The sequence below is a fragment of the Echeneis naucrates genome, chromosome 5 (assembly GCF_900963305.1).
Source record: "Echeneis naucrates chromosome 5, fEcheNa1.1, whole genome shotgun sequence".
Classification (NCBI taxonomy): domain Eukaryota; kingdom Metazoa; phylum Chordata; class Actinopteri; order Carangiformes; family Echeneidae; genus Echeneis; species Echeneis naucrates.
The window spans coordinates 23,636,539-23,653,322 of NC_042515.1; the positions used below are offsets into that span (position 1 = coordinate 23,636,539).

Genomic DNA, 16,784 nt, shown 5'->3' on the forward strand with positions numbered 1-16,784 from the left:
ATAAAAGTGAGTTTTAAGAAGTGACATAAAAGCTAAAACCCACTGTGCTTTCCTAAGATGCATAGGGAGGGACTTCCAAAACTGAGGGGCCCATACCGAAAAGGCCCAGTCGCCTTTAGTAATGAGACCGGTGGGAGGGACAGCTTGATGAGCTTGGGTTGTGTATAGGGCTATAAGGAGTATATCCTTAATGTAGGTTGATGCCTTATCCTGTAATGTTTTAAAAGTTATCAATAAAATCATAAAATCAATCCTGAAACTCACAGGTAACCAATGGAGAGAAGCAAGTCGTGGTGAGGCATGTTCCCATCTCCTAGCCTAGCAGCAGCGTTGTGTATGAGTTAGAAACGGGAAATTGTCTTCAGATGGTTGGTGGAGTGGGAAGGACCAAATAAAAGGATCTCAGTTTTGGATTCATTTAGCTGGAGGAAATTCTGTGCCATCCAGGTTTTAATTTCTGTAAGACATGACAATATACATGTTGAGTTTACTGATTCACCGGCTTTGAAATATACAGCTGGGTATCATCTGCAGTGAAACAGTGAAAGTGGATGCCATGTTTGCGGAAAATGTGACCTAGGACAAGCATATGAATTGAAAATAATAATGGACCTAAGCTTTATGAGGGGGAAAGGGGGGCCAAGGAAGAGGATACATTTCCAATTTTTACCGTGAAGGTTCTACCTGAGAGGTATGAACAACACTACTCAGGAGCTAGGCCTTTGATCCCAACCCAATTTTTGAGGTGTTCGTTTAAAATTGCACGCTCAACTGTGCCATAAGCAGAGCTTAAATGTAAAAATAAGTTTGTTGAAGTTTCCAGAGTCAGTGGTTATTAAAAGGTCTTTAGTAACTTCAGTGAGTGCTGTTTCAGTAATGTGCCTGGCACAGAAACCAGACTGAAATTTTTGAAAAGTGCAATTGTGAGTCATAAAGGAAATTAGTTGCATAAAAACAAATTCTTTATAGAATTTTAAATAAAAAAGTCTTGAGATTGGCCAAAAATTATTTAAAACATATTATGGCATGTTTTAAACTTGTAGACAAAGGTCAGTAAGAGCCCAGGACCAGATAATAGCATTGGCTGCATGCTCAAGTCTTATGCTGCTAATTTAGTAAAACTTTTTCTCTCGCTCGCTCTCTCACATGGCTGGAGGACGTAACCCTAATCTTGTTAAATCTTTTAGTCAAAAGGCCCCTAAAACTCATGCCAGGCTCTTATTTGGTGAGTTCCCATCTAACACCATCCAGCCGTATCTCCTTCCATACAACTCCTGCCACCTTTTTGCTTATATATAAATATATATATATATATATATATTGTTGGCTGGTTAAAGGATTTTTGTACACATAGGTTTGAGTGTATTACAGTCAGTGATGTGCTAACTTCTAAGCTCTAATTGTATACACAACGCATATATCATATATCAAAAAAGACTTGAAGTCTGAAGTTCACAGACAACTCCATCAGTCTTTTGAATGGTGATTCATGATTTTCCTTATCTGTAAATGAGTCAAAGACTAAGGATATGATAATTGACTTTCGGAAAACCCAATCATGCTATCATTGAGAATGAGGAAGTTGACATTGTCCCTGAATATAAATATTTAGGAAGCATTATTGAAAACAAACTGAATTTCAATCCAACACTGAGAAAAAAGGCCTGACAGCATTTATTGTTTGTCAGAAGGCTTAGAAGGCACCAGTGGGCGTACCTAGGGCCTTTCTGCTTGGAGTTTGCATGTTTTCCCCATATGCCTGTGGGCTTCTTCCAGGTACTCTGGTTTACTCCCACAGTCCAAAGACATCATGTTTAGGTTAGTTGGTGACTCTGAATTGTTTGTAGGTCTGAGTGTGAGTGTGAGTGGTTGTTTTCTCTGTCTGTCTCTGTGTGTTGGCCCTGTGATTGACTGGCGACCTGTCCAGGGTGTACCCCACTTTTGCCCACTGTGAACTGGGATTGGCTTCAGCACCGCCTGTGACCTGGAAACGGATAAGCGGCAGAAGATGAATGAACGAATGAAAGTTAACATGTAGCAGAACAATAAACTAACTTTCACACAGGGGTAGGCAAGTACAGGCTATGATGTCACAAAATGGATTAGTCTGTGACACAAACCACAAAAGTTGTGTGTAACTTGATGAAAATTTTAAACTTGGGGTATTTAATTAGCATTTTGTTGGACTGATGGGGGGAGATGGGGCATGAAAATTCCCCCTTGTCCAAAATGGGGAACAACTGTCATCACTGTTCTAGGCAGTAAAAACAGATTAATAAAATTTGTTAAAGTGGCCAACAAGGTGGTTGAACTGCAGCAAATCCAGCTACATAACATTTATCGTCAGCATGTATATATTCTGCATAGTTCCTCATACAGAGACCTCTCTCCACCTGGATGCGTTTTAGGATACCACAAAGTTCATTGTGTTCCAGAGTCTCTATTACCCCTGTCGCTATTGAGAGGCTGAATCTTAATCTGTTAGGTTGGTCTTAGTCTTGCACATCCATCTGTTCACTTTTAGCCCAGATTTACACATTTTTACGTAGTTGTTTTTTTTTTTTTTTATAACTTAAATCTTGTATGATGATCATGTATGATATATTGATGTATTGTGTCATTTCCTGTTTTATTTTGAAATGCCTAACTCTCCTCTCGTTTCAGAACACTTGCCCTTCCTCATGTATCCTGTGTGCCCTCGTGATTACCGATTGTCTCCACCTGTTCCCTATTTCCCCCACAGCTCAAATAGTCTGTCTTCCCCTTGTCTTGTGCCAGTGTGTTGTGGTTTCTTGTCCCACACCAGCGTTACGTCCTTGCCTTAGCCCTCGATCCTTGTGTGTAAGACTTTGATCCTCGAAGGAGTGAATTTAAATTGTAATTTTCTTATCCTAGTTTAGCTCTTTCATAGCTTTAGCTTTTCCTCTGTATGAGTGATTATTATTTTTATTTTTTTTGTAGATAACTTTTGATAGATTAATGTTTATAGCCTTTGTGTTTTTCCTCCTTGCGAGTGATTTTTGAGTTCCCGTAACATTACATCGATTTACAATTGATCCTCCGCTTCGAAGCGTGAGCGTTTTTGTTTGGATTAGCCAGGGTTTTTTCTCCTTACGGAGTATTTTCTGTTTTCCCTGTATGGCCCATTTTAGTGTAGCGTTAATTTATTTTTTTATTTTATTTTTTTTGTTTGAATTTATAATCTAGTGACTTCACTGTTAATGTTTGATAGCATTGTTTGGTTCTTCACTCGGTTCTGAGATCATTGCCCACACGAATAAAGATCTGTACCTCGCTACCTCTGCATCTGAGTCCTTTCTGGGTCCCGGTCTGACAGTCTGTAGCAAAAAAGAGAAGTGAAGTTGTCCCATTCTGTCGATAAATCAACTAACACACCCAGCTTCAATATCAACCATAGGAGCATCTCCTGAAGTCCCCACCATATGCTGGCAGACCTGCTGGACATTCAATGCCAAGCCCTTATAGTTAAGGTAATGGCTCATTCATTACCCCCTCCTTGCTTGGAGTGTTTAACACTCTGCTGCCCCCATGTGTCTAAGGAAAACTTGACTGTGATTTCATTGGGTTTGTATCAATACCTCAGAGGAAAGGAGTAGGAAACACAGACCTTAAGGAGAGAATGCCATCCAATAATTTCTTCTCTCCACCCAGGTGGATGCAATCCTTTTCACTTCCATGTTGTGCTGGTTCATGCCTGATGTGACTGCCTGTGTATATGATGCTAACTGGAGCTGGTCACTTCTCTCTTGAGATAATTATTAGACAGGGGTTCCTCTATGGGGAGCTTTGGGAAAGAATCTATTAAATCCGGTATGTAGTCTCAAAGTCTGGCTGTCTGCAGAAAGAATGACACAAAGAAAGATAACCAGTCTCTCATTTCAGATCTCATCCATTTTAATTTCCACAAAATTGGCGCTCTCTTAATCATCAACAATTTTACATTTATTTAACAGAAAAAATAATTCTAACCTTTTGACCTCAGTCTTTGTTTGACTGTTTACTGAACTATACTGTCACTCTCCTGTTTAATGATGAGGATGTAGAGGTTTACACACTCAGGTCATATGACCTGTAGCTTCAAGGCACATTTCCCAAACTTTCTTTAGTAACGCAGAATAGTACAGCTCCAGACTGTATGTGCTTTCCATATTATACATTTTTAAACACAATTTACTGCAGCATATTGGTAATTGAGCTGAAGAAAGCATATTTTAAAAAACGTAATGACACAATTCATCCATCCACTTGTTATATTGTCGTATGTATTATTCCACTTGTTATATTCCACATATTATATACATTCAACTTGTTTATTCAGGTTGTGTAATTAGGACTTTTATTTTTTTGTTAAAGCCCACTCACAACATTAGATTGAAAGAATTACATGAACAGAGACACAGTATTAGAGACTGTGCGCAGCCTTTACCCATTCTGATATGTCACAAGTAAAACTGAGCTGTCAACAAAGGTCTTTTCGCTCTTCACGTGATGGTGGAAGCATTACTTATCAGGCTTGTCCACGGGACAGAATTTCAGTCACCACATGTCAGGAAACAAACTTCTGTCAAAAATCCCAAAAGTCCATGAAACAATAGTTACTCTGTCACTATTTATCTGAATCTTCTGTAGGGGATCATCACAGCCACAAGATGTCGCGCTAGACCACCACCATTTCAGGGCAGAACACAGTAACGAGTGACAGGCTAACATTATCGTGCTGCTGCAGTCATCGAAAACAGGCCTGTCACATTATGGGGCATCAAATAACTGACACATGAAGTCGTTGAAAATCAAAGGGCCTCTTAAGCTGGTGCCACATACTGCACTGTGTCAGCTCATTTGTGGCCGTTGTATTTAGATGTGGGGAAGGCCAACAGCTCAACAGGAGGGACTCAAAATCAAACTCATCACACCAGTTAATAAAACCGAAAGCAGACAGTCAGATCACAGCAGGGGTGTGACTGAGTTCTCATCGCCGCAGAATCACCTTCACGCTGTGCTCCTCCACCACGTGTGGAACAATGTCAGCGTGCTCCTTTTCTTGGAAATAAGGTTTGAGTTGGAACCCCTGTTGTTGGCACTGGGCAGCTGGGTCTTTTGGTCCCCGGGGGTGGGACAGCCTTTGTCATCAACTCTTTCACTCTTAGTGTCTCAGATATTACTCGCGAGGCTTGTTTCTAATCAGCTGACATGGACCAGGTGAAGAACAACACAATGCTGACAATCATTAGTTACAACCTGTGTAACAGCCGTATTTGCTGTAGTGACCTCGCTGGGTTTGATTGATTTGACCGAACAGACAGCTTATTCAGTGATGACTGATGAGATCAGTGCCTGACTATTTGACCTAAAAACCAGCTCCACCGCTGGATGAGTAACTCAGGATCTGTTTGAGCAACAGGAGGTACAGTGGGCCAGTGGTTAGCTCTGCCACCCCGCTGAGAGGGGCGTTCTCGGCTTTTCTGGGGAGTTTGGAAGTTCTCCCTGCAGGTATTCGGCCCATCGATTGTTCTGAATTAGCTGTAAATATGATTGATTGGTTTGTCTATCACATGAAATCCTGTCAGCGTGTCCAGAGTACCCCTCCTTCCCAAATTGAGCAACCAATCTCGCCAATGAATCAACCTGAACCATGTCGGTACAGAGAGCCAGGGTTAGCATTAGCACAGTCACCAACTATGTATCACCCGCTAAAAACGTCAACAAAGAAAAGATGCTGACGGCCCTGACCCGGTCATTGGACAAGTCAAAACAAGTAGAGAACATCTGGGGTGTGGGGAAAGAGCTCACCTCTCAGGGTTGATGCTTGATCGTTATCTTCTACCTGCTCCTTTCAGTTATTCCTATGTAATCACATGCAAACACACCCAGGTAACAGCTATGGAAACAATGTGCTAATAAATTCCACCAAAAACTCCAGTCGTTGTTACTCAAACGCCACACAGATGAAGTATGTTCAACTTTTATTGAAACAGAGCTCTGATATGTACAAAGTCGGCAACAGTAACAATAATAAAAAAAAGTTTTCATTCAAGCAAATGGCTTCATATTCATGAACAACCATGGACTGGAAATCCTGCTGAAACAAAAGGTAAAGTCAGATCCTTTCAAGGTGAGATGCAGAGGAATATCTTAAATTAAGCCCCACAGTCATCCAGGGAGGCAGCATTGCATAGAAGAGTGTTGCAAATGAGACCAGAAAGCGACTGTTCAGTTCAGACAGGGTGCTGCTGCTTCTCCATCTTCAGTACATTCCTCTTGATTACAGTCAGATAAAAGCAGTTCTTCATCGTACATAGCCGCTCACTCATCTCCACTTCAATAGGACAATTTATTCAAACACCAGTCAGACACGTGCAGGTGAGATGGGTTTAGTTGTAGCTAAACATCTGTAAACATGTGTATCAGTGTAAACCTAGTTCCAACAGCAGTACAACAGAAAGAAATAGTCAAGCTGTGTCACTTCTACAATTCAACACTTTTTAGACACATCTGCCAGCTCCCACCTCTTGAGTGAGGAATGTGCGTGTTGAGAGAGAAGGGGGAAAAAGCGGCTCAGTAAAGAACAGGAGAGGATGTGGAAACATGAGGTAGACCAATTAAAAAGACAGGAATTCTTTCAACAAACAGGTCCCATTTTAGTTTTCCCACTTTCTTACCTTTGGTTTCAGGAAAAAAAAAAAAACAACAGCAACAAAAAATAGCTTTAAACTAATTTTCTGATTACAGACATATCACTCAGGTCTGAACTCATTTGATCAACAATTATATAAAGAACAGATGATCAGAACTGTTCACTTCCCCTTGAAAACCTGCTATCACACAATAAAGCAATAAAAAGTTCATCTTTATGTCAAAGCTCCTATTCCAAATGTTATTTGGATGGGGGGAGGGTGGGTGTGGCTGATTAATTTATGAGGATCATTAACCACCTCAGGAATCAACAGAATAGCAGCTAGCCACATCTCCCCCGACTACCAGTCAGGGTAAAGGCACCACAGGTGTAAGGAGCTGGAAGTTAAGGTGCGACATGTCCATAAGTCAGATTTTAAAAACAGGTGTGCAAATGACCTCCATGTTGTTTCTCCTCAAAGAGAAAGTGTCCAGATGTTGATGTTCAGTCATCTGTGTGGTGTAGGAGGTGTTCATGCTTCTAACCTGTCCCATTACTGAATTCATACTTCTCATTGGAAAATGTTGAACACCAAAGTATGATGTTTTAGCCCTAATGTTCACATCAAACAGATGCTCACTTAAGGAGAAACTCATATAGGTCCAAGTCCAGGACCAGGACCAGCTCCACATGCTGGACTGTTTGGAGTGAACAGGTATTTAAGACGGCTGCATTAGCTGCTAAGGGCTGAATATTGGCAGGGGGAGGGGGGAGATGGGGTCTTCTATGGACAGACACACCACAACAGTAAGATCAGGAAACACCTGCAGTGATCGGGGGGCTGGCAGGGGCAGGGTCATAAGATCACTTATACATTGAAAATATGTCTGTACCTTCACACTGATCAGACTGTCATTCTGTCATTACAAGCTGTTTGAATCAGGATACTGCAGACAACGCTACATACAATATTAAATTTACAGAATTGATTAAATCTCTGAAAATTAATTTACATCATGACATACACAGCCATTGCATAAAAAACAAAACAAACAAACTACATATACCATGACAGAGGAATTCACCCAGATCAAACACTATTGTTGCAAACCAACAGATGTCTGGAGAAACTCGACCCACTGATAGGCAAACACCATTGACACACTTCCCGTTAAATCTTCCCAGTCCTGCTGGACACAGGAAACACACCAACACAAGGCCAGTGACTCATCCAACACTCACAGGAGGAAAAAAAAACAAAAAAAAAAACAAACAAAAAAAAACTCCCCATCTGCAGGTACTCAGCAGCAAAGTTTCTGACTGTTTTCATTGAATATTATCACGCACCATCAAACCTCTGTGTGGGGGGGTTTCTCCAGACCTCTGTACTGTGATGAGATGAGGCTACATCAGGACCATCAGCTTCCCACTAAGCAGCAGGCCACATGTTTCCAATAGGCAGGACAGTCTGTTAGATGACCTGGCTGTATACAACAGAAAACAAACATCCACACTGTAAGACTGCCTGCCATCTGTGCTTCTCCTTCAGTCCTCGGTGAGCAGGGAGAGCCTCTGTGATGTAGCAGCGCCAGGTAGAGACATGTCTGCAGAGATACAGAAGAAGAAGAATGTTAGAGTGAACAAGGACACTAGTCTGACAAGTGAACATCAATTAAAACAGGAATCAGTGGAAAATAGGGCTACAGGGATCACATCAGTGGCTCCAACAGTGACTAATTTCAATGATTCCTCCCTCTGCCTTTATGGAAAAGGCAGTGAACCCCTACACTCCTGGTACAGCTGGCTCAAGGCAGGAAAGTTAATGCGAATTATTAGTGACCAAAATGATCAGTTATCAGTGTTTTCTAAATGTACCAAGACTGGCTTTAAAATCTACTGCATGTCTACTCTGTAAACACCAGAATAGTTAATGTATGGCTGTGAAAATACCCGCCACCTGTCCTGCACAGTGATGTTACATCACACTGAGCTCCAAGGCACGGAGATCTAATGAGAGTTCTATTAACCACATTAATTACCCAATGCAACTGGGGCTGAGCAATATATAGATGTTATAGATTCATTTGAATTTGTAGTTTTTGATGATTTTTTTTTTTTCAAATGAAAAATCTTTCACTTTCATGCACCCCTTGACTACAATTTGCAAGAAACTTAATACTTTTAACTGCAAGGGGATAACCAAACAAAAGTAAAAATAGTTTTGAATCATTTGTCTTTTTTTTTTTTTTTTTAAAAAGGAGGAAAAAAAAAAACAGATTTTAATGTTTAAAGCCATATCGCCCAGCCCCAACTGTAACCAATCAGAGTTATAGTTAACTAAAAATCAAACTGTAATACTGACTACTGATCTACCATACCTAAGGGTAAAACCAGTTTCATGTCTAGTCTGAACAACAAACCCCAGCTCCAGGTCTCCACTACTCCTGAAGAGGAGCGTGAACAGAGATGTGCTGAGCCAGAGCAGTAAATGTAGCAACAGCAAACAGCAGTACCCACTGCAGAGTTCCCTGTCCGCTGCAACACACACAGACAGCAGTAAGCCGCAAGGTGAACCAGTCTTTCAGAAATTGGATTCCGCTCTGACGTCTGCGAACAACACAATCTTTAGTTCATAAAAAGGAGTTATGTTAAGCTTACAGCAAAAACGTTCGTCGCAAAAAAAATCCTGCCCATTCTTTATGGCGAGGCATTTTACACAGAACTAGCGTCTTCAGGGTGTAATAAGGTTTTGGTTCGCGAGAGGTGCCATGGTCGACACGTGATCGGACTACACCAATAGGGTAGCTGCATTTGGTAAACAGAAAACCAAGATGGCTGCCAGCCGAGTCTCATCTAGCAGTGCGGAAGAAAATGAAAACTCACCAGAAAGTGGTGTAAAAAAAAAAAAAAAAAAAAAAAAAAAGACTTCGGGACATAAATAGTGCTACATGCACAGCTTCTGTGACGCACGAAAGGTCAGGATTTCAAACTCGCAAAGCATTCCCGAGGACTCTGCCTTCCATCCCACATGCTACCGGAGGTTTATTGACAAGTGGACAAGTCTCTCGAGCGTGAGAGAGAGAGCGAGGGGAGATGATACGGACCGCTCAAGAAGCAAGACCATCCCATCAACATCGAGCAGGACCACTCTGAGTCCGACAAGTGTACAATCTGTTCATACTGTTGAAGACCTGCTGTGTGATCATGAAGAATGTGACACAACACATGTTTTTACACGCACAACATGCTGCACAGGAGCATACAACTGCCATCATTAAGAGCCCTGACACTGATGTGGGAGTCATTGCTGTAAGTCTGCAGACAAATTTACCATGCAGCTTATATATTTTCAAAGGGACGGGCAACAGGACACACATCATTGGCATTACCAAGGTGTCATCAGCTCTCGGAGCCAGTGTGTTCAGCCTTGATTGGGATACATACATTCTCTGGGTGTGACTTGACAAGTGCATTTTATGGTAAAGGCAAAAAGAAAAACATTTTCTGTGGCATGTGTGAAAGATAAGTACCTTAAGACTTTTAAAAATCTAGGTACTGACTTTAGCTTGGACCACTCAACATTTGCACTACTTTGCAAATATGTATGTCACCTGTATAGTCAGCCAGCTACTGAAAATGTCAATGAGGCAAGGTACAAGGCTTTTGCACAGACTTGTGCAGGTGTTGCAACTGTTCAAACACAAAGGAAATCGAGCAGAAGGAAGATGACAACTGCCCTGACACTGACAGTGAGGACTAGCATGTCGTGGTATTGCCTCAGAATTGGATTGCATTGGTCATTCATCTTCTTATGCTGTTTTATATATTGTATACATGTTTTTCATGCAGATTGCTTTTATGGTTGATCAGCATTGTATTGAATAATGAGCAAATAAATGAAAATCAACAAAAATAAATGAACGGTCCTTGTCATTGATAATTATTTCCTTTTATTGATCAAAATGACTGAACATAAAAAGTACACCTTATCGCGTATTTGCCTCATTGTTCTTCGTGGAGGTGGCTATGTATAAAGCACTGTTTATAATCCATTTGGCACACTTCAGAAGACTTTTGAGAGAATTCCTCTATATCGGTAACGTTGAATAAAGCCAGAGGCCACCATGTTGCTGGTCTGTTGTCATAAACTAGCTACTCTATTGGTCTAGCACAATCACGTGACGACTCATGCCACCACTCATGAACCAAAATCTTATTACGCCCTGAAGAAGCAAGTTCTGCATGAAATGCCTTGCCATAAAGTATGGGCAGGATTTTTTGCGACAAACTTTTTGTTGTAAGCTTAACATAACTAGATGTTCATGTTACGTAACTGATTGAAAGGCAGACCTCACCCCACAGGAACACAACAAAACAACTCAATACATTCAGCTGTTCAACTGAATGCGCTTTGTTTAAACGACCTTCCTGCTCACATGAGGAGTCATCTCTCCTGCAACTGTGATTAAACAGGTTACAAAAGAGGCTGCGTTTACCTAGCTCAGGTAAACAGGCACACAACTACTGGGCCAGTGTCTATGAAGGCCATGAAGAGCACACATGCATTTACAGTTAGCTGTCGGTCTGACAGGTAATGTTAATGTTTTCCAGCCTGTCTCCAGGATGAACCACCTGGACAGGCATTTACCTGGGAGTTGTGTAAATAGCATGTGACTACTGCAGAGTCATGTGACCTGGGAGTGACTTAAGGCAAAGCCAGATGGAGTTGGAGTGTAGAGGGAATCAGGAATCTGACGATGAATGTCTCCACTGAATATGAACACTACAGAACACAGTCCCTGATTAGTAGTTTGACTCTGATACCTGTAGTCCTAGATCTCTCAACTGCTGCTAAGCCAGTGAGAGCAGCAGTGACAACATATGTGGCTATCAGGTCAAAATGGTCATCAAGGAGCCAGTGTCCTTGCTGGTGTCCACAATCTTCCACAACAAATAACCAGAGTACAACTGACACAATGGGTGTCCTATTTACACTAGCTCACACATTCACAGTGACTTCAGGTGTTTGTGTTAAAGATACTGAGCTAAAGCACTTGTCATAATGGAGATGGTGTTCATTTTAAAATTACAGCATAGTGTGTAGGTAGCCTCAGATGACTGACTGCTGGGATGTCTGCAGCTTCCACCCCCACCCTGCTTGTGTGTGCTCATCACCCCCCAACAAACACACACACACACACACACACACACACACACACACACACACGAAAGAACAAAGAGTGGAAAAGGGAGTGATTAAACAGTGGCGTCACACATTAGAGGATGAGGGAGGGAGTGCTGCTGAGCAGAGTAGATTACCATCATATGAACCTTCCATGCAGAAAAGTACATTAGCTGTGTGGTGATTGGTGCTTTGGTTGCATAAGAGGTGTCCTGGTTAGCTCCAGCACAACAAGCACTACATTCAGCTAGGCAGGATGATTGATGTGTGCACACATGCATGAAGGCCAGCCGTTGCTGTTACTAAATATGTGCCCTAGGCAACACAGCAGCCAGACCCCACCCTCTCATACAGATAAACACACACACTATGGAGCAAGAACAGGTCACAACAGCTCACACAGATTGTCAGCCACCCAATGACTGAGGCTCTGACAGTCCTCAACAACCCAGAACATTACACTACTTTTCTTCATTCTCATCTGCACCTCCACAGGCACCCCATGCTTCTCAGACACCTGCATGTAAAAGGACAGTGTCACACTGACATCAGGGTCAGGGCTAGTCTCTGGCTTGTTGACACTTCTACATTTTCGTTTTAAACTCAACTTCTCTCCCTCCATCCACACAACTCTAAAATTTCTTGAACGTAAGACTCTCAGAAAAGCTGCTTGGGCTTGTGTTTTCATCTTGATAGACAACTGTGATCAGACCCAACTGCAACGGACCTCCTCAGTCGCAGTTGGGTATGATCAGCTTGGACTATCTGTGGAGAAACATTATGGAAGATTAATTTTGAATTTTTGTAGGAGCTGTTTGTTAAATTTGTTAAATTGTTTTTTTTGGTAGTACAACTGTAGAGGCAAATTTTATTGTTTACAGCACCAGGTGGCGGTCAGGTGCATGACTGTCATGTCTTATGCATTTTCAGATTTTTTTTGTGTGGACACCAGGCTAGAAAAACTAGCCTGAATGTTGTGTCACACAAGGCACAATAATTGCTGAAATAGTAGGAAAAGACGTTCAACAGTGTCTAACTCCTTTGTTCACATCAGCAACTTGTTGTAAAAGAACAATGCTAAAGAGCCTGCATCCTCCTTCACCAGTTATGAACCAAAGCGGGTGTGGTTAAGGTGGTTCAAAGGTCATAGAGGACCTCAATGAATTTGTGATAAGTCCTGAAACTGATCATTGTACAGTAAACAACGAGCTGAGTAACAATCTGGATGTGTTGAACTGTATTTGTAGTTCTGCTATAGATTCTCCAGGGTTAGGGTTACTGTGTATCCCTAAAACAAACTCATTACATCAGCCAACATGTGAACACTGTCACTAAACAAACAATCGTAACACATTAGAAACAAGGCAGACACAATACCTGTACGAGACTGTGGCCAGGTGTCACGACACACACATAACCTGGCCCATTCTGGCCTGCAGCTCGAAGGCATCAGGCCTGTCCTGAGGATTGACGGCGAGCATATCCTGAAGCAGTTTCCTCACGCCATCAGACATGCACGACCTGCGTTTCTGCGGGATGCTCAGCACCATCTTTGGATTCTCTAGCAGCGCCTCACCCACTGGCACAATGTCTGCTCCCTGTCTCACGTATGTTCCCAGCAGCTCCCGCTTAGACTCCGCGTCGATAAATGTGATTCTCTCCAGCATGGCCCAGATGATGATTCCCAAGGCAAATATGTCAGCCTTGGCAGTGTAGTGGCCCTCCCACACTTCAGGGGCCATATAGAAGTCAGAGCCACATGCTGATGACAACCAAAACTTGTTGACGTTGACATTTTTGTTTTTCTCTTCACTTTCTTTGCCCTCACTAGTGTTACCCAAACCAGCACAGACTTTACTCAGGCCAAAGTCGGCCACCTTTAGGACTGGTGCCCCCGACTTCTCTGAGATGAGGATGTTGTCTGGTTTCAGGTCTCTGTGCACAATGTTGTTTTCATGTAGGAAGGCAACAGCACTCGTCAGCTGAAGCATAAAGCTGCTGTTGGTCCGTGGGTCGGGCCGTCGAGACAGGATGAACTGGTTGAGGTCACCGCCTTCACAAAACTCCATGACAAACCAGAGGTAACATGGCTCCTCTGGAGGGCTGAGCACCCTCTCACCTGAAACAGACAAACAGTCACGTCACACCACTACACAATACCAGATTTTTTTTTTTTTTTTAGACAAAATAATTTGGATTTGGATTTGGGCATTTACATGAGGACACCAGTTACACCATACTATGTGTGGTCCTCTGGACACACATTCAGTTTGGTTCACTATGAGGGATGTCAGTGTTAAAAGATAATGAGAGCACAGAGACCCAAGTCCACAGTTTCTCCATCAGGCTTTCTCAGGGTGCAGACACCAACTACACTGCACACAGGCCAGGGTATTAGCAAAGGTGTACCTGCACCAGTCACAACTGACAGCAGAGAGCCATGTGGTCACAGTGGACCTAAGATTGGCTGATGCCATGATCATGTTCTTCTCTGCTGAGTGAGGAAGGAGGAAAAAAAGAATAAGGCAAATTTGGCTTTTTTTTTCTCCCCAAGGAATTGTTATCAGGGAAAAAGCTATGTCTCCCCACATTTAACCCCCAGGCCCGACATCTGATGTGGAGGTTACTGCTCAACTACCTTTGTGCCCTGTTCCCAGTTAGATCAGTGTTGGAAGGAAAATGCCGTTCCAAAGCAACACAATGGCAGTGAAACAATACTGAGTGAAACCCCCTAATTTAACATTACTGACCTGACCATCTTGACATTTGTAAGCCATCAGAAGCCAAAATGAATGGAAACCACAGTTAAAAATGCTTGTTATATTTTCCACTGTGTGCTGCAGGTTGTCAGATAAGTATGGTAGAGAAGTGCTATTGATATTTCTCGATGATGATATAGTGAATGCAGACTGAAATAGGAAGATTAAATTTTGGTACCATGACATTGGACATGAGAACATTACTTTGTTATTCATTCAGTCAGACTTTTTTTTATTTTATTTTATTTTTTTTAATACACAAGGGCCATAGACATCTGTCCTAAGGACACCCGTATCACCACGCAAACGCACAAGAGAAGAACCAACGACCCACAACAAAGTGGACGGAGTGGCAACAAGAACATCGAATGCAATGAACCGTTCCCCACGGGGCTCCTTGTTTTTGAAACAAGTTGGAGCACACTTGCTGACCAAATTGAATGCAGACGTTTAAGTGTGGAGGGCTTCGCAGACGAAGACAGACTTTAGTCACTGACTGCAGTGAAGTGAAGACAAACACAGTGGACTCCATTTTAGTCAGTGTGAGCCTCAGGAGCTCCCTCACAAACTGCCCATCCCCCAACGAGCCACTGTCATGGCGACAACACTTCAGACTACTGAGGACAAATCCATCAGACAAAGCTACTTACAGTGAACCTGACAGGCAGGCGTTAAGGTGCGGCTACGGCCTCAAAAACCGACATTCACCGGCATCCTCGGGTTTAACCGGGAGAAGCAGTGAGCGGCGACCTAGAAAACCGAAACTGATCGTAAACCAGCCCCGACGACTAATCATTACAAAGAGTCCGCCGCTGCCACTCAATAAGTCCAGGCATACCGTACTACTGCAGTTTACATGCAAAGCGTGGCCTGCTGTATCGGACAGAAAACCATAACTACATCGAAAAGACGCACTCATTTTGATTTCGTTGGATTACTGAAACAGAAACAACCGTGTACTCCATCACCGCCGCGTCTGGGGAGGTCAAGGCAAATTCTTTCAGTCAGAAGGGGAAGGGGGACTGACCTTTCAGAGAGGTCTCCACCAGCCGGAGGTACTGTTTGGACCTCTTGTTGCCGTGGCTCATCTTCTGGGCCATCCCGTTCCTCTGCAGGACACACTCTTCCAGCTGCACCACATTCTGGTGTCGTTTCTCCAGACTCGCCAGCGCCCAGAACTCCTGCAGGGCCAGCTCCACGTTTTCCGGCGCGTCGCATCGTAGCTTCTTCACGGCGACTTTAGCTCCGGACCTCCGGGCCACCGCTTCGTAGACCACGCCGTAGGTTCCCCGTCCCACCTCCCGGAGTAGGCTGTAGCGGGGCGCCATGACTTTTCGTTCCAGGCCGTCCTGCTTGAAGAGGCCGGTGTCCTCCTCCATGTCATGGTCCTCTTCCGTGTTTCCCACACTCAGACACCGCAACACAGCGGACTCGTCCGCTCGCTCTCTGGCTTGTTGTCTACGGCACGCTCGCGCGCTCCTCGTGCGATTCCGCCAGTTGTCGCCACCAACTTTCTCCATACGTCCGCGATCCCTCACGACTCCAATGTTACACAGAAAAATGTCCACATGCCGCACATGGCGGCGGCCCCCGTGCGGCCCGTCACGTCTCCGTCCGTCGCTGAAATCAGGGAGGAAAGTGGCTGGGAAATGTAGGTTAAAGAGGGGAGGAGTGACGGCGGAAGGGGTGAAGGCCCACACAATGCCCGGCGGCATGTTAGGACGGGACCTTCAAAATAAAACAAACCAGTTTAAATAATTAACAACGGGTTATTTATTAAAATAAAGCAAAACAGTTCAGGCGTTCGCCTTTCGAAGAAATGACTTAACAGCTGATGCCAAATCAGCACACCTTACTAGAAACACAAGGGCCCCGAACCTCCTATTTATCCTCTCTGGCAGGTAGTAATTGTTTCATATTGGGTTCAACTCACAAGACTCTCCAAGATTGAACACTAAGCGGGACGGACGTTTCTCGTCTCACTTCAGGAAGTGTTATATGATCATAACAAATGCCATGTGAAACTATTTCTTTTTTACTCAGAGATGTAGTAATTTCCTGTCTGTTTAGGCTCAGGCCAGTATCTAGACCGTACCATTGTGAGGGAGCTCGGGTTCCAGGGCCGTCCACTAAACTCCCGAGCTGTGTTAACAAACGTCTACCGTGAACGTCATCAGCGTCAGGCGGGAACAAGTTTTAATGAGGCTAT

At 43.3% G+C, this 16,784-nt stretch overlaps 1 protein-coding gene across 2 annotated transcripts; it reads right to left on the bottom strand.

The window, feature by feature from the left end:
- Window positions 1–5,967: 5,967 nt before the first annotated feature.
- LOC115043058 (serine/threonine-protein kinase 35-like) lies at window positions 5,968–16,689 on the bottom strand. Of its 2 annotated transcripts, none has more exons than XM_029501135.1 (4): window positions 16,671–16,689; window positions 15,603–16,303; window positions 13,194–13,935; window positions 5,968–8,238 (listed from the first exon to the last, which is right to left on the bottom strand). In XM_029501135.1, the coding sequence occupies exons 2-3, from the start codon at window positions 16,288–16,290 to the stop codon at window positions 13,217–13,219; spliced, it is 1,407 nt and encodes a 468-aa protein (XP_029356995.1). In that variant the 5' UTR covers window positions 16,291–16,303; window positions 16,671–16,689; the 3' UTR covers window positions 5,968–8,238; window positions 13,194–13,216. The 2 variants fall into 2 exon arrangements, with proteins under 2 accessions (XP_029356995.1, XP_029356994.1); XM_029501134.1 differs by lacking the exon at window positions 16,671–16,689 and adding an exon at window positions 16,432–16,523.
- Window positions 16,690–16,784: the final 95 nt, after the last annotated feature.